The sequence below is a fragment of the Ursus maritimus genome, unplaced genomic scaffold, assembly GCF_017311325.1.
Source record: "Ursus maritimus isolate PB19 unplaced genomic scaffold, ASM1731132v1 scaffold_2, whole genome shotgun sequence".
In the NCBI taxonomy this organism is placed as follows: domain Eukaryota; kingdom Metazoa; phylum Chordata; class Mammalia; order Carnivora; family Ursidae; genus Ursus; species Ursus maritimus.
In genome coordinates this window covers 45,680,835-45,706,416 of record NW_024424452.1, presented here as the reverse complement: position 1 = coordinate 45,706,416, position 25,582 = coordinate 45,680,835, and the positions used below count along the sequence as shown (strand labels likewise).

Here is a 25,582-nt window from a genome sequence, read left to right as displayed (position 1 = left end):
ATCACAAGGGCTCAAGGACGGTGAGACTTCTCAGCTGTGGCCCCTCATCTGATGGTGACGGCATGACAGCAGGAAGTAATTTCTCCTAACCCAAACCAATGGAGCTGTGACTGCAGGCAAAATGATTTCAAGGAGCGGCCCGCGAAGAGAGCGGGGAGATCCCTGCAGCCCCTGTTGATCACCAACACCTCACGCACTGGTGTGTTATTAAGTACAGTCACGCTTAATCAGGGCCGACAGCCTCATCCTCCCGGGGCCGCGAGGACAAGACAGGAGGGCGACATCCACTCCACGGGAGAGGTCAAGAGACCACGCAGGAGGCAAGAGGCCCTGCACGTGAATGCTATCACCACACCCCCGAGGAGGGAAGCAGAATGCCATGGTCATTAGGAAACATCTCCACCGGACGCTCCTGGCCAGGCAAAGACCCACTCCCAGCCCTCCTCTTGTCACAAAAGTCTGAACAAGGCTGGGACAGACCCCTCCTCCGCAGACACACGCCCACCAACAATCCTGGCAATCCTTCCCAGTCACACAGAACTCGTTCCTGGAAATCAGATCCTTTCACACACTACCACCGGCATTCCTGAGATGCCTTTCATCGCACTGGGCGGCTGGAGCAGCTCAAGTCCAGAGGCTCACGTTCCTTTTATGAGTTTCATGTGACAGAGGCTAGTGGCCAAAGCTCGGGGCGAGGAGGCGGGCAGCCCGGTTCTAGAATCAGTGGTGGGGCCGACTCACTGTGTGACCAATGGCTACCCACTTCCCTGGGCCCCTCCCTTCCCCAACTATGCAGTGGAGTCAATACCGGCCCTACAAAGACAGTGAGAGGAAAAAAGGAAAATCTGGCAGAGTGACCTGGGTCATTCAGAATTAAGGAGCTCTCCACACCCAAATGACAAGGGCAGGAGAATCTTACTGCAAATAGATCTTGGAGAACAAGGTTACTCCTTGTTATGCAACTTCCTGATGGGAAGCAGTAAAATGGAGTGGTTAAGAGTCAGACTCTCAGCGTTCAGTTCTACTTACTATGACTTATGTCCCTTAAGCTTCTGTTTTCCCATCTGGAAAATGAAGAGCGTAAGAGTACCTATCTCACACGCCTGCCGGAGGAATGAAAGGAGGTTAACTCACATAAAGGGTTTAGAAGAGTGGCAGGCACACAGCAGGTAACCAAGGTAGATGATTCCCTGCGGAGCCAGAGCCTGAGTAACCCGGAGTACCAGACGACTAGCAGGGGCTCGGTTCGCTTCCCGCAATCTTCGCTGCCTGGCTCTGATGAGAGCCTAGGAGGAGAACCACGCTGGCCATATGCATGAGCGACCTGTGTGAGGATCCACAGACCCAGAATCATGGTCGTGCTGGGGAGAGGACGGGGGCCTCCACCGGGACAGCAGAGACGCCTGACCCCTATTCTCAACCGACAGAAGAGACAGCTCTGGTCCCCAGGGTGAACGCGAAGGGAAGGGTGACAACCACACGAGGAGCCTGTCATGGGGAACAGGCCCTGGGTGCCCACACGGGGGCCACGGTGTGATCTGAACAGCAGTATCCCCAGGCCCTGACAGAGCAAGGAGCTCATTGGAGGATTTTCTACACTATGATCAACACGAAGGCTCTGGAGAACAGCCAGGTGTGCTGGCTGCCAGTAAGCAGACCTCCCGACTGACCTCCAAGCTCCAAAAACATCCCTGCAGGACACATCCCCTCAGGGCATGGAGCCCCCCCCCCCCACTTCATAAGTATTTCTGTGACTGGCCAATTAAAACCCTTTCTCAAGCTAACTATGACTTCCCCAGACCAGAGTGCTTTATGAAAAAGTAAATCACTGTCTCCCGACCAGGGTCAGTGTCCCTTGCCCTCCCCCCATCTGCTGGCTTTCCTGCACAACTCACTTCTCCTGACCAGCCCTTCCGTCCATGGTTCGGCAGCGGGGGGCCTCACAGGCTGTCTGGGCACCACTGTCAGCTGCGTGGCTGCAGGCCAGCAAAGGGCCTGAGAACCCACTCCACCGAGAGTTACCGTCTCAGGAGGTGAGGGGAAAAGGAACACGGAAAATAGAAGAGCCAGAGATCCGAATGAGCTCCGAGAGCTAGGAAACGTGGGAAAAGCCCAACTGAGAGGGAGCCAGGTGACCACTCTTTGTCACTGGGTAAGAACTTAATTCTGAGCTTCGCCTCGAGGTCAGAGTCCCAGTGGGCACTTCTGTCCGACTCAGGTTTTGGCAGAAGGACGGGACGACCCCACTGTGTTTGGATCACTCCGTTAGATCTGTTGCAAAGCAAACATAATGAACGATACCCTTTACCAAGGTTTTCCTTGGCTCAGAATTCTCTCCTTCTGCCCGGCTCCCTGACACTGGCCAGTGCCTCTCCACGGGACCGTGGGCAAGTCATTTCATCTCTCTGAGCTTCAATTTAGTCATCTGAGAAACCGGGGGTGAAAATGACCTGTCTTAACTTCTTCAGAGAAGTTTTAGAAGGATCAAGCAAGATTAAATATTAAAGTCCCTGGTAAATTATAATGTGCCATGTGTAGCTCTAATAAATCCCAAGGCCCACGTGGTCCAGTCTCTGGACAGAACTGACGGCGGATGGACAGTTGGGCACTCAAAAGGAATTAAAAGGGGATTGTAGTCTTCAGTTGCACCTGTCAAACCACATTACGGATGATCCAATTCTTAATTCTCAGAACACTTTGCATTTCCCAGATCCCCTGCACCTCAAAGCTGTAGAAGAGACTTTCACCGTCCCAAGGCCCCCGTGCTCATCCACAGCCCCGCTGGTGTTTCTCTCTCCCCCTCTCCCTCCTCCTCTTCCTATCAGTTCTTCAATATGCGGCTCGACTTAGCCCCACTTACACATTTTCGCTCCACTGTGCTATCATCTAGAAGTCTGGCAACTTGCGCATTTTCCTTCTACCTTTCCAGTTCTAGCTCCTTCCATCCAAATTCCATGATTTGCATTAAAAAGGCTGGGAACAGGTGGCCCAGGGCACCAATCTCCTTAGAGGAAGACGCTACATCAGCAAAGCAGAATTCTCCTTGTGGAGCCAAGGTGGGGGGACGGGACACCCAGATTAGTGACTCGTGACTCTGTTGTGTATTATTCTGATGAGGCCCACTTGACAAGGTCCCTACAAGTCTGTTAAAGATGCTTTACAGTACACGATGTCATACGGCATCAAAGAAGGGGTACGCAGGAAGGGATCTGGAAGTCGTCCTCACAGAAAGCTGTGCTCGGTGGTCTGTGGACAGAGCAGCAGACGTGTAAGGAATCTTAGAGGCATAAATAAAGTGTTTTCCGAAATCCCTTCTGCGGAAAAATAGTTCCTAGGCTATTACACAGATTACGAGGCAAAAACATGATCCCGTGGCTGAATCAGTTCTACAAAATGCTGGGTTAAACAGCATTACAGGGGTTTCTTGAACGTTAGGACTTCCCAGCCAATTCAAGGAGAGTACTTTTAACATGGAATGTTTTGGATGGCAAATATTTTCCAGGAGACGTTTTAGGAAACCCTGCTTTTGACTCTCCTCTTTGTTTTATAGACAAGGAAGCTGAGACCCGCAGGGGATAGTGGCCCACATAACATCTCTCAGGGCTCTAGTAGAGAGGGAGGGGCTAGACCCCAGGTTTCTAACCCCAATTCTGGGTTAAATTCCTGGAGAAATGACAGAAAAAGCATCTACCAAATTGCCAAAGTTGCATTTATTCAATTTTCAAGGTTACGACCCCAAAATAACCACCCAGGACAACCGGCCTTGCACAGAGTCTACACTAGACTCTGCCTGTCATGACTTGTAGACCCTGATCGATAGACAAAATTACAATGAAAGGTCACTCAAGTCAATGGCCGTGCTTCTTGCCTACCACACACCAAGGGGAGCATCACTCCTGGTACGATCTACCTGTCCTATTCCGGAGCCCTCATGAGCCCTCATCCGATGGCTGAGACCTCTCCAGTTGTCCGCATGTCACGGAATATAAAGCTGAGACGAAACTGAAGGGGAATTTCATTACACAGGGGTACCACCAGATGGCTCGCCAGGCTCCCCCACGTGGCGCACGCACACGGCCACCTCGAGTCTTGCCTAACGACAGGGGATGGGTCAACGTTGGGGAGGGGGGCTACTCTGGTTTCCTCAGAGGAAAATGAAAAATGACCAGTGACTGCCCATTTACCTTCTTCTTGGATTTAAAGACGTTACACCTGAAGGTATTGCTGGCACCGTCTCGAGCGATATAGCTGAAGATCTTCAAGTCTTGGGAATCATGAGACACATAGAAGATCCTATAGAGAGAGCAACAGAAAGATGCACCGAAGGTGGCATTAGGTTCGTTGAAGGGCACGCTGAAGACAGAGCTCGCTTCTTCCTGTGAAAGAAGGCGGCACTTTCAACCGGTTCCAGACACTCCCCTGAGTGAGCTCCGGATTCAGAAGTGAGGGCATGGGTAGGACACGGACCCCACACTCCTACTAGGCAGCAAATCTGTGCTGGTGACTTGTGTGTTACAAAGAAAAAAATTGTCGCCATCCCTATCAGAGCAATAAATCTGCATCCTACCCGTGGAAATGTCGGCATGTTTCCAGATACCTGTTCATGGTTCTCTCCAAATGAGGACAGTCACGGAACCAGCAAGGCCGGCCCCACTGGGGGAGAGGAAGATACTCTGTTGCATTATCGAGCCCCTCCGTGGTAGTGACTTCACTTCCCGTCCCCCTCTGGCAGGCCCACGGCCTCCATGCGCTCACTCCGTGGTTCCCCAGTCCCCCCGCGTGCGCGCTGTGGGCCGGGCGCTCTCCCGGCAGCAGGAGGACAAAGAAAGGCGCTCAATCCACAGAGCTCGCATGCAGGAGATCTCAACAAGCAAACAATACGAGTGCTCTGAGGAAAAAGAGGCAGAAGAACAAGGGGCAGAGCATCCGACAAAGTGGCAGGGGGAGGGCCTCACGGAGGGGCAGAGGCCTGAGCGGGAGGGAACCTCTCATGGAACCACCTGGGCGACACCACTGCAGAAGTGGGAACCTCTCCCGCGAAAGCCCTGCGGCATTCAGAAGGTGCTGGAAGCGTTCGAGGAACGGCCAGAGGTCAGGGTGGCTTCAGTGGAGTGCGTGTGCTCGGTGACAGGGTCACGGAAGCAGCCAGAGGCCAGCACACAGGGGCCCTGGAAGGTCACAGCGTGTACTCCAGGTGAGAAGAGAAACCACTGGGGGCTTCTGAGCAGAGGACTCACTTCCTGATGCTCTTTTCTGGCTGCTGGGGGCAAGAGAGGAGGGGAGGGAAGGCTGCAGAAAGGAGGAATGTTGTAAGCAAGGCCCCAGTGGCGCAGTCTGAAGGGGGCCTAGGACAGGGTGCCACGGGATCGGCCAGGTCTGAGTGCTGGGGCACATCCGTGGGACCGCAACTCTGCCACTGACTGCGGCAAGCCACGTAATCCCCAGAGGCTGGCACCTCTCAGACGGGACAATTAATAGCAACACCTGGCCGGGTTACCGGGAAGATACGATCATGAGGAAAGTGCCTTTGTACTTCTTACCAATACGGTCTCTCAGTAGCCTTGTTACTGAGATTCCCACCAAAGACCCCAAGGAGCCTAGAAGGGACATTCAGAAGAAAGGTGGACACAGAGAATCCTGGCAGGAAACCCAAGTTCACCTCGGAGACCCCATTCTCCGGCTCACTGGGGTGGAAGTCACGTCAGTACATCTCACATGCCCACCAACTGTGAACGATGCAGACGAGAGGTGGGTCTGCTTGTTGAATGCGGCTTCTGAGAAAGAGAAGGGATGTGGAAGGGACCGCCAACCACTACACCTCGGCACCTCCTGCCTGAGACCCAGCGCCCCCCACCCTGGCAATCCTTTCAGATGTCTCCCGCTGAACATCTCTGAAGCTTCTCAAATTTATCGTGCCCCCCCACCATTGAATTAATCAATGTCCTTATATTACCCCAAGCAAACGAGGCCTTCCTTCTCCCAAGCCCCATCTGGATGAGGGGCCCCAGATCCACTCGAGCCAGAAGCCTGAGGTGCATCCACGACTCCCTCCCTTGTTCTCCATTATCTATTGCTCATGACCCCGTTCTTTGCAGCCCATTCCCTCAACACGGCTTGGAAATGTATTTTCGTCTTCTTTTCCACGGTACTGCCTTAGTTCACAGATCCTTCTTTTTTCACCTGGAATTTTGCAACCTGTCTAGCATCTCTTTCTGCTTCCCAGCTCCCCTATGGCCAGCCCATTCTCTACCTTGCTAGCAAAGTGGTATTTTTAAAAACACAAACTACATCTCATTATTTCCCTCTAAAAACCTCACAAAGGCTTCCTACCGCCCTCCGAACAAGTCCAAGCTCCTCCGCACGGCTACCTTCCTGCTTTCGTCTCTCGCCGGAGTCCTGACCTACACAGTCCTTCAGAACCAGTCTCACACACCTACCTGCCTTTGCCACTGCTGTGACAGTCTTGGTACCCTTCAAGGCTCGGTTCAGACACACTTCCTGCCTACTCCACCCCCCAGACTGGAGCTGCTGACCCCCTGGGGCTCCCCATTGCCACAGCACCTCCCTTATACTACGACGACATTTATGTTAGAGCTCCCTGAAGTTTTCCAAAGGACCACATCCTGGTGTCCGCAGTGCCAGCATGGTAATGAGCACGCAGAAGGTTCCTAATGCCAGCTGACGAGGGAGGGAGGTGCCGTCATTAGGGAGCATCTGTGATGTGGTCTGTCTGGTTTTCCACTCCTCCCCTTGCTCCCCCCAACCGAGGAAGTAAGGTCAGTTAGTTCAGCTGAATCATACATAAAACTGCTTCCATTTTTGAGTTTTTAATTACTACACAACGCCCTAAGGACTGAGAGCTGGATTTAAAACTGACAGGGCAGAAATGAAGGCCGAGCGGCTTGCCAACAGGACACGGAGACCAGGAAGGTGGCCAGGAAAGGCAGCAAGGAAAGCTAACCTTCCCTTGATGGACAAAGCACCCTTCCAGCAAATACGAGGACAGCCGTGTGTGGATACAGTCCCTGGGGACTGGGGTTTTCTGGAGGTGGTGCTATGTTCTGAGTTCAGCAAAGTAACATGTCATTATTAAAGATAACCCCCCCCAAAAAAAAGGAAAAAAAGAAAAAGTAGCGTCTAGCAAACCAAAAAAGTCAGCCAGTCAGAGCTTAGAAAAGTGTCCACCAACACAGTCAAAGCAGCAGAAAGTTTTTCCATGTGACCTCATTCACCAACAAATGAACACGTCAACAAATTAAGGCCTCAGGTGCAAAACTCCATATTCCAAGAACCCTTATTTCTCCCTACCCTGGTTTTCTTGTGTGTGTGTGTGTGTGTGTGTGTGTGTGTGTGTGTGTGTGTTGGGGGTGGGGGAGGGGAGGACACCAACACGTGTGTTCCACAGAATAAGGAAAGATTTTCTTCCCCTTCTTTATCCTCATGTCTGGTGCAGTTTTGATGCTGCTTCCAAAAAGTATCTCCGTTTTCTCAACTTTCCGTATAATTACCTCAGGTGGGATACGAGTAGTTCATATACTGTAATATAGTGGTTCATTTTACTGTAATAATGATTACTAGGGTTTTGTTAGGTTTTGTTCCCCCTTCAGTTTTCTTGTTTTTATTTTCAAACATGCACAGAATTACAATTTTCACCTGTTCATGGAACTGTTACACTTCAAAGCTATAGCAATAAACTCTTCTACGGATCGTTCTATCCATAAATCTACCATAAATGGCTGAACTAGAAACGGTATCTTGGAGAAACTGGATTTGGGGCTTATCTGAAAATTCAGGTTCACCGAGGGATAAAGAACCACCAGACCCACCACCAACACCCCCTTTCCTTGACTATTAAAGTAAACTTGTTTCTCTCAAGAGCACAGGAAAAAAACAGTATCACGAAGGCACCTTGTGTGGTCATCAGGCCCAGTTCCAACCCGGGGTCCCCGCCCCTCAGGATTTGTCAGTGAAGGGCCATTCACTCCCCCAATGGAGAACTCCCTTTCGGGAGCTTCTCGTTTACTTGGGCATTTCTGCTTATGTTGACTAGAAATCTGCCAACAGGAACCCAGTGGAGGGAAATGGCTGAAAATGCTGGCCCTGGTGTGGGACAGACCTGGATCTCAGGCCCAGGCTCAGCCACTGACTGGCGGGAGATCCTGGCCATTATCTCCCTGAGGTTCCTCGCCAGCGAAACGGGGGTGGTCACGGTGCTGCACCTCACCCCCGGGGTCTGGAGGAGGAATGCACACACGAGGGGAGCTTCTAGCAGCAGGTGGTTAGAGAACAGTAACTGCTCTTTTTTTTTTTTTAAGATTTTATTTATTTATTTATTTGACAGAGATAGAGACAGCCAGCGAGAGAGGGAACACAAGCAGGGGGAGTGGGAGAGGAAGAAGCAGGCCCACAACGGAGGAGCCTGATGTGGGACTCGATCCCAGATCGCCGGGATCACACCCTGAGCTGAAGGCAGACGCCTAACCGCTGCGCCACCCAGGCGCCCCAGAGAACAGTAACTGCTCTTATCCCCTCGATATCACTGCCCTACTTCCACCCTTTGGGGCTTCAGAGAACAAGGCTAATCCTCCTTCCAAAGGGCAACCTTCTGAATATGTGGAAACCACCGCCATGCTTCTGTTTACTCCCCTCGTTGTTAACGTGACGCGCTACGTCTCCTTCCAATAGTTCTGGCACGGGCCCGCGTCCATCACTTACCGCTCCGCCAGGCTTGCGCTGAGGGCTGTGGAAGCTCTGGGTTCAAGTCGTAGCTTTTCCACTTCCCAGCTGTTGACCTCAGGCCAACTACCCCATTGACATAACCCTTTGCCTCCTCACTTAAATTGGTATATTAACCACCTCTTCAAGGCATGAAGTATGAGAACACACCCACACCCACACTTCACACAATGCCCGGCACGTGGCGAGTTGCTTGCTCAGTAAACAGGAGTTCCCTCTTCCTTGTGAACCTTTTCTGGACATACCCCAACTCTCCAGTGACTCTTTCCAAGGACGCAGAACTCAATCACGTTCCGGGCATCTCTGAGTGTGGTTTTTTATTTCGTGACAGCATCTCGCCACTGCCTCACACCGTGGTCAACTCAGACAGTTGAAGCCGATTCACACGACCGCTCGCAAGGTGGACTTCCTCAGCACACCCGGGTCATCGGTCTGCTTAATGATCTCTTCGACGAGTTCACTGGTGTGTCCCTGGACCCAGACTTTCCTCCTCCCTAAAAAGTGGGATGGAATGTCGTATCCTGGCCATCTTCTCCCATCTCATTCATTAGGACCCCAGGACCCAAGTGCCCGAGGCCCAGACACACTTAAAGGAGGGACACCTTTTTCCTCGCAGTTTTCAAACATGGTTTTGTAAGTCACCTATGTTCTAGCGTTTCCAGTTTGAAGATCAGATAGTTCTCCACCGAAGAAAAGAGAAAGAGAGAGAGGTAGGAAAAGGGAATCCGTACACGTAGAGAGAGGCTTGGGAGCTTCTTGTCCCATGTCACCGTCCCCTGTGCTATTTCTCTCATCCTCAGCCTTTTCCGAGAGCCCACTGCACCCAGGAGCTCCGTCCATCAGGGCTGCTCCTTTGCACTCACACCGGCTTTTAAGCTCTGCCTGCCACACTGAGTACTTTTAAGGATCACTACGTAAAACCTGGGGAGCCACCATGACTTTTCTCCACGGGCTCACCTTTCTGGGACCAACTGGAATCACGTTGCACTTCTGTCCTCAAGTCTCATCCCTTCCTGCCTCTCGGTCTCCTGGTTACTCTGTCACCATCCTTCTCTCGGACAGGACGACCTCGAAACCCGCATGGCCATGCGCCCGGTGTGAGTGCTCTGCCCCCCGCCCTCACCTCAGTGGGGACCGCCTGCTGACTTTGGAATCTACTGGCTACAGAGAATGTCAAAAGTCACGAGCCAGGTTTCCTGAGTCTACATACACGCTGGCCCCCCACAAGACCCACAGAGAGGGAGCCCCACACACGGGCCCCACAGCCTCCCGGGAGGGTCTCACTAGCTGGCCTGGGGCCTGCCACAGCCCAAAGCACAGAACCCCAAGGCTTGGGCAAATTGAGAGTGGGTGAGACAGTGGATGGGCAAATATTCCGTAACCCATGAAGTGCTGTAGACATACTTTTAATACTTTTGTGAACTTGCAAGTGAAAGAACAAAGAGAAATCATCACTGGTCCCCTCACATCACCATGAGTGGGGCTGGGGCCTTGAGGTCTCAGAGTTGTGGGCATTCCTAACCCAAAAGACACCCGCAAGGACAAAGAGGAAAGAACCGTGACTGGAAAGATAAGCTACCAACTAACTTGCAGACGGCAGAGACAAAACCTGATGGGATTTTTTTTTTTAAGATTTTATTTTTGAGTCATTTCCACACCCAGTGTGGGGCCCGAACCTATAACCCCAGGATCAAGAGTAGCACGCTCCACCAACCGAGCCAGCCAGGGGCCCCCAGTGGGGTCTTCTCAAGGCCAAACCTCCAGGAAAGAACAAAGCGCAAGGTGGAAAGTGCAGGAGACAGACACCAGGACCGCCCTGCTGTGTCAGACCAGCTGAGGACGGCAAGGTCCTGGGAAAAGCCCCTGCGACTCCCCCTGCAGGAGCAATGACGCCCTCAGGCAGCCAGCCGCCCTCCCCCAAATGAATGCATTATCCTCCGAGGGCCTGGGGGCAGTTTTAGGAGAGGTGGTAGTTTGGAGGGGGCCCCCAGTGCTTTGCTAACAGAACCCCATGAGGATCTAGAGCAGCGAGCGCCCCCCCGCCCCGCCCCTGCATCTCGCCCGAGGACTGGTGTGTCTGTGCCCACCAGCCCTGCTGCATGCACACGCGTCCACACTCCTGTCCCTGCTTGTCACATTTTTTCCATGACTCTTAGTTGTAATTGAATCTTTAGATAAAATCGACCTTCATGGTGATCATTTTTCTCTCTTACTACTGCTTTGGTCTGATTATCTTTTCCTCCCGCTGCATTCCCGGGGCTCTTTATCACTTCGGCTGGTTTTCTTCTATTAGAAGTTCCTTCCATTTCTGTCTTCTTCATCCCTCATTTTAGCCACTCCTGACGTGAGGCCAGCCTCCCTCAGACGGTTCCTCAGGCTGCTCTCTGGCGTGAGGGGACGGCGATGAGCTCATCAGCTGGTCCCACAGTCCCTCGTGGAACTGGTCTGCTTACTTTACAGCTGTCCCCGGTGCTGGGACGCATCACGTCCCATGGTCTTCACAGACCTGCACCCCAACAGCGTGGTCTGGGGGAAGCCAGGGGTCCCCAGCTAGGAGACACCCTGAGAGACCATCAAGCCCATGCACGCAACTGCAGGCAGAGAAATGCAAACACTGGAGCCATTTCTAAGGTTCCTTCAAGGAAGAAAAGTACACAAACGTCTCAATCATCACTGTGATCTACGGCATACTTAGGGTAAGAGATGAGGACCAGCCGAGTCAGGCGAGGCCACATCTCTCTTCTGAAAGTCAATGAAGGCACCCACGCGGCCTATCCCAGCAGTGAATGCATGGGTTCATCTCACTGCTGTTAGGAAGTCCGTTCTTCTGTCCCCCTACAATCTCCCTGCTTTACCTGAGTCCACCACAAACCGTCACACGGCACTTTTTTTTTTTTTAATGATTTTTTATTATATTATGTTAGTCATCATACAGTACATCCCCGGTTTCCGATATAAAGTTCGATGATTCATTAGTTGCGTATAACACACAGTGCACCATGCAATGCGTGCCCTCCTTATTACCCATCACCGGTCTATCCCATTCCCCCACCCCCCTCCCCTCTGAGGCCCTCAGTTTGTTTCTCAGAGTCCATAGTCTCTCATGTTTCATTCCCCCTTCTGATTACCCCCCCTTTCTTTATCCCTTTCTTCCCCTACCGATCATCCTAGTTCTTATGTTCCATAGATGAGAGAAATCATATGATATTTGTCTTTCTCTGCTTGATTTATTTCGCTTAGCATTATCTCCTCCAGTGCCGTCCACGTTGCTGCAAATGTTGAGAACTCGTTCTTTCTGATAGCTGAGTAATAGTCCATTGTATATATGGACCACAACTTCTTAATCCAGTCATCTGTTGAAGGGCATCTCGGCTCCTTCCACGATTTAGCTATTGTGGACAATGCTGCGATGAACATTGGGGTGCATATGGCCCTTCTCTTCACTACGTCTGTATCTTTGGGGTAAACACCCAGTAGTGCAATGGCTAGGTCATAGGGTAGCTCAATTTTTAACTTTTTAAGGGACCTCCACACTGTTTTCCAGAGTGGCTGTACCAACTTGCATTCCCACCAACAATGTAGGAGGGATCCCCTTTCTCCACATCCTCTCCAACAATTGTTGTTTCTTGCACACAGCACTTTCTAAATGCCGAGGACTTTGATAAGCTAATTTCCTCTGGTTCGGTACCTGATTGATAGGCAAAACTCAGGCCAGTGTCCCTCACCAAAAATCCCTTCCTAGGCTTCCAGGCTAACTTCTCCCCAATGCTGGTGACTTCTCCCAAACTGCTGTCACCTGCTGTCGGCACTCAAACACCTAGCTTTTCCCGGGCTGCCAATTCTTGCTCCTCTCCTTCTGTGTCTGTTACCCGGGTTTACGCGTTCAAATGTTCGCGTCTTTGAGGGTCCGCTCATCCTTCCCACACTTCTAAGGGCACTCGGGCTTCCTGAAGACTCCTGCTCAGAGACACCACTCTCCTTCCAGAGCCCGAGAGCAGAGCGCAAAGGGGAGCTCCATTGCCTGGGGTGTGCTGGGGGGGGGCCTCACCTACAAAGCTGTGTCTTCCTCTCCTTCCCCACAAACAGCTGATCCCCTTGCTTTTGAGACAGGGAGCACTGCCCTTCTTCAAGCACTGTGTGGAGAGACGGGTTAGGCGATGGGTCTTCCAATGCAAAATGAATCATAATCAGAAGTTCACACCCTTCCTTCCCCATGTCCCTGTGCACCTTGAGATCCCCTTGATTTCCTGGAACAACAGGACTGAGAGAACAGAGCCACAGGCCTCAGTGGAGGCTACTCAAAGTAACTTAAGGCTCCAACTCCCAGGGGCGCCTGGGTGGCTCAGTCGGTGAAGCATCTGCCTTGGGCTCAGGTAGTGATCTCTGGGTCCGGGGATCGAGGCCACATCGGGCTTCCAGCTCAGCGGGGAGCCTGCTTCTCCCTCTGCCTCTGCCCCTCCCCCTGCTTGTACTCTGTCTCTCTCTCTCTCTCAAATGAATAAGAAATCTTAAAAAACAACAACAACAACAACAACAAAAGACTCCAACCCATAGTTCCCTCAATTGTGAAATGGCACCAGAAGAGGCTCACAGGATTGTCACGAGAATCAAATGGAAGGATTTATGCACAGCGCCTGGCTCCAAAAACCTCCATTAAATTGATCAGAGTATTTGCTAATCTACTGTGTGTCCTCCACGTCCCAGGCGGTGCTCTAATCACTTGATATGTAAAAAGTCAATGAGCCCTCACAACATCTCATGAGGTTGGTGCTATTACTACCCTCCTTTCAGAGAGGAGGGAACAGAAGTGTTGCCCAACTTTCTCCAGGTCACACAGCCAGCTAGCAGGTGCCTGTATTTGTTTCCTGGGGCTGTCGTAAGCAAGTACTACATCTAGAGGATTTAAAACAACCAAAACTCACTCTCTCACAGTTCAGGCGGGCAGGGGTCAGAAATCAAGGCGTTGGCCAAGTTAGACCTGCTAGAGGTTCCGAGGGAGGGTCCCTTCCACGCCTCTCTCCCGGCTTCCGGTGGCTGCAGGCGATCCCGGCTGCTCTCTGGCTTTCTACCCACAGCACGTCTGCTGCCTCCAGCTTCACACATGGCCGCTCTCTTTGTGCGTCCTCTGGGTTTCTTTCTCCAAATCCCCCTCTTCTTGTGAGGACACCAGTCAATAGATTCAGTGTCCTGGTCCATCCACTGTGACCCCACCTTAACTCAATTACATCTGCAAAGTCCCTCCTGCCAGACAAGGTCACGGTCACGGGTATCAAGGGTTACGACTTGGACTTCTCTTTTTGAGGGGACACAATTCGACCCACGACGGTCTCTGAGCCAGAATCCAGACCCCAGCCGTCCTAGTCTACATGACCTGCTTGTCCGCATCGCTGATTGTGAACTGTCAGATATCGTCTGAATATTAGATTGTCATGATTACTGTTATCTCTCGACCCAGCTAGAAGGTGGCGGCATGGCACACTGAGGCCACCTAGGCACTCTGAACTTGCTTACTCCAGTTATTTTCCCAAGCCCTTAATGCCTTCATAGGGTCTCAATGGTGCCTATAAATTCATTCTCACGTGGGTAAGATTTTCAGTGGACACTCGGGGGAGAGGGGCTTGGTTTCTCTGCTATCCCCGACTACCCACCTTCCACCCAAGTTTCTTCAAATAGACCAACCCAGGAATACTATAAATGCTCACCCTAGTTTTTCCAAAGGCAGTCGGTCCTCAAATGACCCACCCGGAGCTTCCTGGGACTCATCCCATGACACACTCTGTCCTCTGCTCTAATCCACTCCCTCCCCCTGTCACTTGCTCGCCTCATGGAAACCCCGTGTGCCTGACGGGAAACGAGGGGAGGGCACCCACTTCCCTTCCAGGGCTCGGAGTGCCTGGCTGGCACGACCAGGTGCTTTTCTTTCTCTGATTGCTCCGACCTGCTTCCCGATCCTACATCAGAGAAGGTCTGAATCACAGCTTGCTTGAAGGCACTTCCTCTCAGGACTCGAGGACAAGAGAACATGGTGCTGCGGCAGGTGTCAACACCGCTACCCTTCACACACACCCCAGAACAATCTGTCCTAGGACAGCTCCCTCTCAATCATGATCTAGTGTCTTTTTTTTTTTTAATTATACAGAACCACATATCTTTACTTCCAAGCCACAAACAGACCTTGGAACAAAAGGTGGGGGGGGGGGAGAATGGATACATCCTTGATCTCATTTCAATTTCTAATCACTTCTTAACATTCTTCTGTTTTCACTTTGGAAGTTTGGGGAAGGGGTAGGTTGGGAGGCTTGAGGAAGCCAGGTACAAGGGTTGGGAGTTGGGAGAAGGTTGTAAAGACTGTCCTGGCTTGAGAATTCTTTTGTTCCTGCTGTGTAATGCCCCAAGTTCTCTCTTCTTGGCTGTCTCCCCACGACCGAAGAGCAGCTGCTGAGGGAGTATCGTGCCCTGGGGGTGGGTCGGCATAACTTGAGTCTAAGAGATGCATGTCTTACTCTACCTACTCCCTCCCCAGCCCAGAGGCAGCACGGAGCCCGGTCCAGAGCCTGTTCTTGAGGAGCTCCCAGGGCTCCACAGTGGGGAGAGCACAGACCGTGGAGCAGAGCCCCGGGGAGTGTGGGACTCAGAGCCCGCCTGCTCCTGGGAAGGGTGCATGAGGGAGCTGTCGTCTGAGCAGCACCTTGAATATGTGGGAGGTGGCAGGGATGATGGGGGAACGCTTCAGGCTGGGGCCTGGCACAAAACAGTAATTGGAGTCATCCAAGGTGAGTTTACTAAGGGACTATTTACAAAGGTGGGGGCAGAGTGCAGGGAAAACGGAGGACAGTGAGGGAGCCCCCAAGGCCCGTGGCTGCCAGAACCCAGAGACAGAACCGTGTGCCAGCTGGCAGGAGCCCTCATGACGGGGAGGCAGCCCACTGATGGTACACACAGGCCAGCTTCTGTGGGCACTTAGCCTGGTGGGGAGCAGATCTGGACGAGCAAAGGAAAGCTAGCCATCAGACAGAGGAAGGGAAACTGCACAGAGAAAGGCATGGAGTCAAAGAAAAGCTGGGGTGGCAGCCGGGTGACTCAGTCGGTTAAGCATCTGACTCTTGTTTCGTCTCAGGTTGTGACTGAGCCCTCTGTCGGGCTCTGTGCTGAGCATGGAGCCTGCTTGGGATTCTCTCTCTCCTTCCCCCTCTGCCCCTCCCCACTTGCACACATGCTCTCTTAAAAAAAAAAAATGGGGGCACAGAGTCATGAAATAGCACGGTGTGCTCTGGCACCAAGAACACAGCACATGCAAGGGACCAGCAGGCGACGAGGGCAGAGGGAGGTCAGGACCCACTGCGCAGAGCCCAGCTGTCACCTCGTGTGCTTATGGCACTGACGGGGACCTACGCAGGGGAGTGACATAGTTGGTAGTCACAGTGGTGAGAGGACGGACTGCAGGAGGACGTGAACAGAAGAAGGGAGGCCAAAGAGAAGCTACTACAATATGGAAGGTGTGGAAGAAGAGGAAGAATCTGGAGTGGGGGCTTGTCAGGCAGAAGAGCCAGACTCCAATCTCTGTCTTGCTGCTTCCAATCGTGAGACACTGGGTGAGGCTTCTAATGGTCAAGTTTCATTTTCTCATCCACAGACATACAAACAGTCATGATAGCTGGACTGGGTGAGTCAGGTGCCAAGCACAGGGCAGGGGGACTTGGGCAGTGCACAGCCTGTGCAACCAGACTGGTGGGCCTGAAGTCCAGGCAAGAAAAGCTGAAGGTCTAACTAAGACAGCAGCAGTGACGATGGTAGCAGGGCATGGATTCCAGAGCCATTTCTCTGGACGTGAGGATGAGGAGGGAGAGGGAGAAGATCCTGAGTTGGGCGGACTAAACGCTAACCAGATCATGGGACACAGATGCAGGAGAAGCTGAGGGCACAGGGAAGTGGTGCAGTGTTCTGCACGTGTCAACGCTGAGGGGCCACCAAAGCATTCAGATGGCCCTGCCTGTGAAACAAGCAGGAAGAAGCAATCGGGAGAGATGCCCAGAGTTAGCAACCAGCACGCAGAGGACGACTGCAGCCACGGGAAACAGGAGATCCCACCCCAAGTAGCAGGTAGAGAAAGAAGAGAATTCTCAGGCTCACCGAGAATCCTGTTAATAGTACTGATTGAAACAAAGGGTAGAACAGGGGGAGTCATTAAAACAAAACAAAACAAAACAAAACAAAACAAAAAAACCAGCAGGAAGAGACCAGGAGGTAAGAAGCGGAAGGTAAGAAACCACCACGGAAGTGCGGGAGGAGAGTCTCCAGAAGGAGGGCAGGTCCATGGCGTTCAGGGCTCCAGAGAGACGGAAGGGGATGAGGCTGCAGAGCGAGCCAGGGGTCAGCACGTCAGACATCCCTGGTGACCACTGGCAAGGGCAGAAGCCCGAATATAACGAGCTGAGCAGCGAGCAGGAGTTTTGGAAATACACACAAGAAGAGCAATTATCCCCAAGAGTCTGGCAGGGAAAGGACATGGTAAGAAGGGAGGCTCTGGGAGCACCTTCTCTTTTTAGGATGGCAAAAGCTGAGCCTATTTATAGGCTAAAAAAGGAAGAAACAAAACAGAAATAGCCCCAAGATCCAGGGGGAAACAGGGAAAACGAGGTCTCAAGATCCAGACAAGAAGGTCGGGGACGGGGTCCGGGTGCAGAGCCTGCCTGGCAGGAGTCACAAGGTTCACTCCGAGGCTGCCAGGGGTGGGCCAGGCCTGCCCCGGCTTGTCTCCCCCTCCTTCTGCGGCAGGGCACCCTGGCGGCCTTCGCTGGGCCGGGCCGAGGCGTCCTGATGTGTGCGTAGGAGTCGCCTCTGGCTGAGGCAAGGGCTCGGGCTCCGGCTCGGGAAGATTTTTTTAGTCAAGCGTCCTGGTTAAAGCCAAGGCTGTTCTAACAGCTCCCACCTGCATTTTCCCTGCCAGTTAATTCCCTCCCTGCCTACAGGGCAAGGACACCTACCAGAGATGTGACATGGATCCAAAGGAAAGCGCATGTGGCCAAAGTCTACGGCCGTCTTCTTAGAGGCGAGATGGGCACTAATTCATGCGGGGCGGGGGCTCCCAGAAATTCACGGGGTGGCGAGGGTGGGAGGCCCGGCCAGGGGCGGGGCAGGTTCTCCTGGGACCTGGTTTATGAGCACTCGAAGTTCCTCTCTCGCATTGAGCTTGTCAAATTCCTCTTCGTCAGCTATGGCAACTGACAGGCTTAATTGTTTCCTGAGGGCTTTGTCCTTCCCATCAGTGAACAAAGGCAATTGGGAGGGATTTGGATTTAGCTCTTTCGGTATTAAAAACAAAACAAAACAAAACACCAAAAAACTTTTTACAAACCTATAGAGGCTTGTGTTTACATATGTGCACACACATGCCCACGTGTGTGCGTGCACACGTATCTGTTTTCATCCGTGTTTGGGTGTAAGGATTGCAGAGCGGATCAGACCACTGGCCCGCTGCCTGGATGGCCCCTCCAGGAAGGAAATGCACCTGCGATACCCCATCTCCAGCAGTCAGGACCCCCTAACAATTCAGTCAGTGCTAACGGAAGACGATGGGCAGCGATGGGCTCGCGTGCAGCTGGTGCCCATCAGGAGTTCTCTTCAGTGGCTCTTCTTGCTCGTCCCCTCCAAAAACCCGTTTATTGAGGCCATTACTGAACCCAAGATGAACACACCCAGTTTACCATGGTTTCGTTCCTCCCATCCACCCTCGGATGGTTATAACTTATCAGTAAAAATGGCAACTGGACAAGACATAAAGTCAAAGACCAAGGTAATGCATAGAAATGCCCCTCCAGCAAAGAGCGAAGTGCACAGCAGTGACATGGGACAGGGCTGGCGTCTCTAGCCAACTTGAGGAAGGAGAGTCTATTTTCAAAGGCAGCCGTGGCTTTGTGGTGAATCCCACAGCACGCTTGGCTTGCTCCCTGAGCAGAGCTGAGCAAGGTCACGTGACTTCTGGCTCCTCGGTGTTCCCAAATGCAAGGCTGGCCTTTTGAACAGTCATCTGTGTGCTGGTTACTATCTTCTACGAGAACATATGTTCGTGATGTTAAGGTTCATATTTTTTATCCCCTTCCCCAAATACCTTCACATACAGGTGACATTCAGTGCTCAAAAAATGTCTGCAGGTTGGCTGGTTGGTTGGTTGGTTCATTCATCCATCAGTCCATCCATCCATCCATCCATCCCATCAATCCATCCATCCCATCAATCCTAGATAAAAGTCCACAGAATAAATGTACCCACCTCCTGGGAATTTTGCAAAGATTTAACAAGAAACCAATTCAATTGAATAAATATGTACTAAGCACAATTATGTGCAGGACAGCAGTCACGGGGACATAAAGAGGAGTAAGTTGTAGCTCCTAATACGAATGAGAAGACGGAGAAATGACAACACTACTAGGATGAGCTTCAGGATTATACAGCCTTGGGGTCCAAAGAAGAAACGGAAATCAGATCCTCACTCTGGGAGCGGGGTTGAAAGCAGGAAAGGATTCCTGGTGGATGTTGTAAACCTTGGAATTCTTATTCAAGAACTTGACAGCCAGGTTACCAGACCCAGAAGACTTGACCAACCCTGGTGTGATCATGACTGCTACCAGCCACTGGGAAAGGCTGCAACCTCCCCACAGGGGCTTCTCAGCGTCTATCAGTAAAGGCCGTGGGGACTTGCAGACAACCTAGCTTTTCGCATCCCATATTTCCTGAGCTCTACGCATAACCCTCTGGACCTCCCAGCCATCCTCATCTCCGTGACTTGCTGTCTGCGCTAGCAGAAAAGCAGCCCAGGCTCACAACTGGCTGTACTCTTCTTAGCAGTGTGGCATGACCTCCTCCTAACTGTGCCAGGATGCAAGAGGGAGCCCAGAGGGCTTCCCAGCCAGGACGGAGGGACAGGGCCCAACACACAGTGTCTAGACTGGTCCAAGTGACCACGGTGGGATGAGCTGGGACAGTGTCCAACTACGATCCTAGACACCACCTATTAGGGCTCATCAGACGCTGGCTACAGCTCCAGACCCAGAGCAATCTTTACCTGCCTTTGGAGTGAAGGTTGGTCACACAATGGGCCCTCCATCCCAGTGTCAGACACAGGCCCTACACCAACTCTCCCATATCCATGTGAATCCCGAAACACTTAGGGTACCATAAAGGCTCGTCCTACGCAAACCTTCTCCCTTTACGGGATATGAAACCCACCAACAGGGGACTGGTTTGTTCTGAAGACAGCGGCTCCTCTGAACAAGATGCAAATGCCTCATGGGCCGACAAAATAAATTCCATCATTGAAACACTAAATTATTAAGCAAGTGAGATTTTCCCCCCTCCTCCTACAGAAAGACATCCAATGATAAATCTTCCCGGCTTGAGAAGCGAAACATTCAAAGATAACTTACAACGATTATTGGCCCCAGCAGGTCTTACCCTGGAAATGATAAACCACAGGACTCTGAGGTCCATGAAGTGCCCACAAACTCAAAATTCGGCGAGTACGTACATGACTGCACTGTTCTAGGGGGAGGATCCAGATTCATCACCTTCTCAGAAGTATCTGTGTCCTGCAAAAGGTCAAGACCATCCTATGGAGGCCTGGGCCAGTGTCTACCTGGTAGCAGCGAAAGGAGTCAAGGGAAGGGGTGCTGGCTCTACTCTGCACATGTTCTCCCATCGCACCCTCTTCCATACTCTGCAAATTCCCTGTCTTGGATTCCCTGTATGCACATGAGGGGGAGAAAAGGAAACAGTGGTGGAATTTCAAAGTAAGCAGTTACTTAGAAGTAGAACTGGGACCAGGCCTGGTTTCTCTGCTCCCCCTGGTTCCTCCTCCACGGGGTGATTCCCTCCCTGGTAGACAGCGTTTAACTACGTGAAGTTTTCTAAAGTTGGCCTAATTGGATTTTCCATCATTCGTGTAAAAGATGTTCTCTAAGGCCTGGCACAGAGACACCAGGCCAGGGGTTTACCTTTGCTCATGCTGGTGGCTCTTCAGTTTTCTGCTATTCACTACCTACCAGTTCTGTGATTCAGGCCACCAAGATAGGCAGAGGATACGGCCACCAAGAAAATAAGGAAGCTTAATGGCCGTCTGAAACGAACATGTTAGTACAAACGAGTGGCTCCAGCCGGCTCCTGCTTTGTCACGTAGTATTTATGGAGCACCTACCGTGTAGAAAGGACCCTTCCAGGCACTCGGGATACAGCTCTGCACAAAACATGTGGTTCCGATTTTCACACTTACCGTTACCATGACACAATTTTTCATTCTTCCGCCATGATTGAATTTATTTCTTTTTAAAGATCTTATTTATTTGTCAGAGAGAGAAAGCACAAGCAGGGGGAGCAGCAGGCAGAGGGAGAAGCAGATTCCCCACTGAACCAGGAGCCTGATGCGGGACTCGATCCCAGGGTCCCATGACCTGAGCCGAAGGCAGACGCTTTACCGACTGAGCCACCCAGGGGCCCCACTTCCTATGTGACTACTGAGACTTCCCAAGCTCCAGGGACGTTGCCAAGCCCATGACGAGGTCCTCAGAACCTGCTTCCAAAGGAAGATAAAGGATGGGAACAGATAAAGGCAGCACAGGACTATGTAGGATGGAGAGCAAAGGCAGGCAGAGACCCCGAAATACGAGGAGAAAGGGAAGGCGGGGGAGGGGTGGCACTGGAAGCAGTAGGAAGCGTGCGGGGTCTGGAGAGGTGGCGCGAGAGCCCGTAAACACAGAGCACCGGCTCTGCCAAGCACTGGAAATCAAAGTCAGACCGCGAGGAACTGCAGAGTGATGGGCACTGGGCCTTGGGAGGAAGCCGAGGGTTGACAGATGTGCTCTGCACGGGGCAGCAGGGTTCAGGGAGGTTATTTCAGGACAGAAGGGAGAACATATTGGCAGGGAGAGACGGGGAAGCTGGTGAAGGGCTGGCCACTGCCCACGGTGAAGACACAAGCACAGCCACGTCCAGAACACAGGAGGGCAGGGCACAGAGCCACGGTGGGCAATGACCCGGAACATGGGGGTCACCTGGGGAGAGGGAGGGCGTACAGAGCCCACAGGTAGAAGCGGGTGAGGAGGATTTGGCTCAGAGCGGAATTAATACCAGGAGAGAATAAGGAACGGCAGAGCAGCCCTGGGGAACGAACTGAGGCCAGATAGCATGAATGATACGCTCTTTCCCCTCTTAGTTCATAAGTGTCTCCAAGCGGAAAATTGAGTGATTCCTACTCATGCATATGTATGAAGAGGCACTGTCTATGGAAGGTTCTGGCACTAGAGGGAATAAAAGCATCATCTCTCCACGAAACATGACTCGCTGCAGGGATGGATACTCCCATGCCTCAGACAGGCTGGCCCAGAAAAGACAGGAGAAGTCGGGGAGAGATCTGAAAGCCGGGCTGCCCCCGATCTCTGGTTATGAGACTAGCAAGGGCCCTTCAGGAACCTCACGTGCTGGGAGGCTGGCGGAGGCTCGATCTCACAAACATACAGAAGGTGCAGACAGTCACCCTGTCCTTGTGGGTCACGGGGTGCAAACGAGACCGAGGCTTATGAGCATCCAGCTCTGTTCCTCCTCCTCCGACCTGCCAGGAAGGACTCCGGGACCGGGCCCCCTGCCATGCTCCAGTGACGACAGAGCGAAGGGAACACATGCCGGCTCTGAGGTGGGGACTTGGCAGTGCGGAGGTCAGGAGGGAGGGAGGCTGGAGCGTGGCATCGTCTCTAGCAGGGCGGTCTTGATCTGACTTTGCGGGGACAGCCCGGAGGCTGGAGAGGCACCTTTAAGAATCCTGAGAGCTTTTTGGCTCCAGAAAACGACAGTGTACGTAATTACTACATATTCTCTCGTCTCTCCTAATTATGGGATTCCACCTATGTATTACAGGTTACGGCAATATCTGATTCCATTAAAAAAATAACGCTTCAAAATCATACAGTTTTAAAACCTTCTATTTTAATCCCCATGGGACCTCGTCCTTCTGCCTTCATAGGGGCATTATCTCTTTCAAAAATGTAAAGTTGTTTGGTTTCCACTGCTCATTTCCATTGTCCTTGTATACTCTTTCAGCCCTAGAGGGCTGTTAAGATTTTTTTTTTTTTTTTTGGAGAGGGAGGGAGGGAGAGAGAGAGTTGGGGGGGGCAGAAGGAGAGAGAGAATCTTATTTTACTTTTTAAAAAAGATTTATCTGGGGCGCCTGGGTAGCGCAGTCGTTAAAGCGTCTGTCTTCGGCTCAGGGCGTGATCCTGGCGTTCCGGGATCGAGTCCCACATCGGGCTCCTCCGCTGGGAGCCTGCTTCTTCCTCTCTCACTCCCCTGCTGTGTTCCCTCTCTCGCTGGCTGTCTCTCTGTCACATAAATAAATAAAATCTTAAAAAAAAAATTTATCTATTTCAAAGAGAGCATGCATGGCAGGGAGGGGCAAAAGGAGAGAGAGAATCTCAAGCAGACTCCCCGCTGAGCAGAGAGCCCAACTGGGGCTCAATCTCAGGACCCTAAGATCATGATGTGAGTGGAAATCAAAAGTCAAGATACTTAACCAACAGAGCCACCCAGGCGCTCCAAGAGTGCTCTTTACATTTTAAAGATACTGTTTTGTTACAGCTGAATAATTCCAATTCTTCTGTTTGAATCACTGTGTGAGTTCTGTCTTCTGATTGGACCCAGACTGATTAACCACTGTTTTCCTCGGTGTCTACACAGCAAACAATACACACCAGGGTTCTCCATGCATCCTTTCCTCCCTTCCCCAGTTAGCCCTGAATAATTGATCTCTGACTTGCTCAAAATCAAAGCATGGCTCAACATGGAGGGCCCCAAACCAGAACACACGTCTCCTAATGTCTGATCTCACCAACTGCTCGCATGTTAATTAATGACATTTCTGAGGACTGGCTGGACACCCTATGAGGACCCTACCTGCTTTGATCATTTACACTCAAAACCAGAGAACTACTTCCAGCCTGGCTCCTGAACACTTCAGGTCAAGTAACTTACTTCCTTTGGTTAAAAAGAAGGATTTTCATTTGCATGTCTGGCCCCTAGAATCAGAAATCTTTGTGGGACTGATAATTCTTTCAGTGCCCAGTGAGACTGAGCAGAAACCAAGGCAGGGGAACTGAATTTCAAAGGCACAGTGACCTCTATAATGGTATGAGTACTCTGGGGCTGTTTCTTAACTTAAAAAAAAAAAAAAAAAAGCCATTGAACCAGAAAGGGTAAGATAAGCATGCTAACCAAGGAAGTGAAATGTGAAATAAGGAGAAATTAAACATGAAGCCTTCATTTTTCAGGCCTAGTCCTGTCCTGTTCAACAGCCTTAGCATGTCAGGGACTTGGATGAAAATGCTCTTATTCAAGTTACACTTCACCGAAAGCTCAGAGGGACAGTATAGCTGTCACAACCCGGCGTGATGGCTTTACCCAGGTTAGCTCTGCTCAGCTAAAACTCAGCATCCCTTCCCTGCAGAGCTGCAGCGTAGGACTGCTCACAAGAGAAACCCGTGTGGGATCTGGGAGGCGGAACGGAGCAGGAAGAAGCGGACATCAGGGTACCGGTAAGCTGCGGTTGGCCTCGCTCTGCTGTGCTCCATATCCGGCTCCCCCTCATGCCCGCCAGCCCTGCTGAACACCCTCAGAGCCAGGTGCCCGATCAGAAGCTTCTCAGCTAAGTAGGAGGCAGCAGCCAGGAAGAGTCAACAGCCTTCCACAGATGTCTGCACCTGCCCTGAGATTCTGCTCTGGCACGTGGACTGGCAGCCTGCAAACTGATGTACCAGCCACACCGGGGCTGGCAAAGGACTCCTCTCAGGTCTTGTCTGGACCTTGTGCTTCTCGGCTCCTGTGGCAACGGTGGAGATCCAAATCCAGTTATTTCCTCAGGACTAAACACTCCCTGTTGCCTACTGAACCCTGATTCACAAAACATCAAACACTCTGAATAATGGGTTCAAGTGAATTTTATCTAATGTAACAATGATATATGTAAATTCTTGTATGTAGGCTGAGAAATAAAATAGTGAAAACTGCAGAAATAATGAGTAAAAAATCTGGATTATTCCGTTTTTTTTTTTTTTTAAATGTGTGTGCCTGAACATCGTAGCACAGTGAACATATGGTAAAAGTTCTCATTGCTTTTGAAATACTTTAAGTGCACCTGTGACCAAAAATTAGTTTAAAAGTCCAATTTTTACTTACACACACACACGCACAAATCTGGCTTGAAGGCCATTACATAATCCTAAGGAATCTGGACAATAAATCCACCATGACCTAGGTAGGACCTAACACAGTCTGTTAAATAAGCAAAATACAGGTGCCTGAGTGGCTCAGCCGTTAAGCATCTGCCTTCTGTTCAGGTCATGATCTCAGGGTCCTGGGATCGAGCCCCTCGTTGAGCTCCCTGCTCACTGGGGAGTCTGCTTCTCCCTCTGACTCTGCTGTTTCCCCCTGCTTCTGCTCTCTGTCAAATAAATAAAATCTTAAAAAAAAATAAGCAAAATACAGTATGATTTCATTCTTTAAAAATAAATGCAAAACTCCCCATCATAAGGGTAAGATTATGTCTCTACATCTTACACTGATAAGACCGCATCTGGGATCCTGTATTAAATTCTAATATATCTTAAGAGGAAATAATGTATCCTGAATTAGGAAGTCTAGGGAAAAGATATAATGAAGGATGGCTTCAGGAACGTCAGGGAAATAAGATCTACATATCTGTGGCTCCAGACAGGACAGCCAGGGTCAATGGACAAGACGCCCGTAAACACCGTGAGGAGCATGGCCACAGCCTATCAGCACAGGGGACAGAGGCGTCCTGCAATGCCGG

The 25,582-nt window shown here is 51.4% G+C and overlaps 1 protein-coding gene across 2 annotated transcripts in view; it reads right to left on the bottom strand.

Annotated features, from left to right (window-relative positions):
• The window catches only part of LOC103658289 (carboxyl-terminal PDZ ligand of neuronal nitric oxide synthase protein), a 267,594-nt gene that overhangs the window by 40,713 nt on the left and 201,299 nt on the right, over positions 1-25,582 (bottom strand). For both annotated transcript variants that reach the window (XM_040635968.1, XM_040635967.1), the window contains exon 5: positions 4,185-4,293. In XM_040635968.1, coding sequence (XP_040491902.1) covers positions 4,185-4,293 — 109 coding nt within the window. The remainder of the gene's footprint in view (positions 1-4,184; positions 4,294-25,582) is intronic.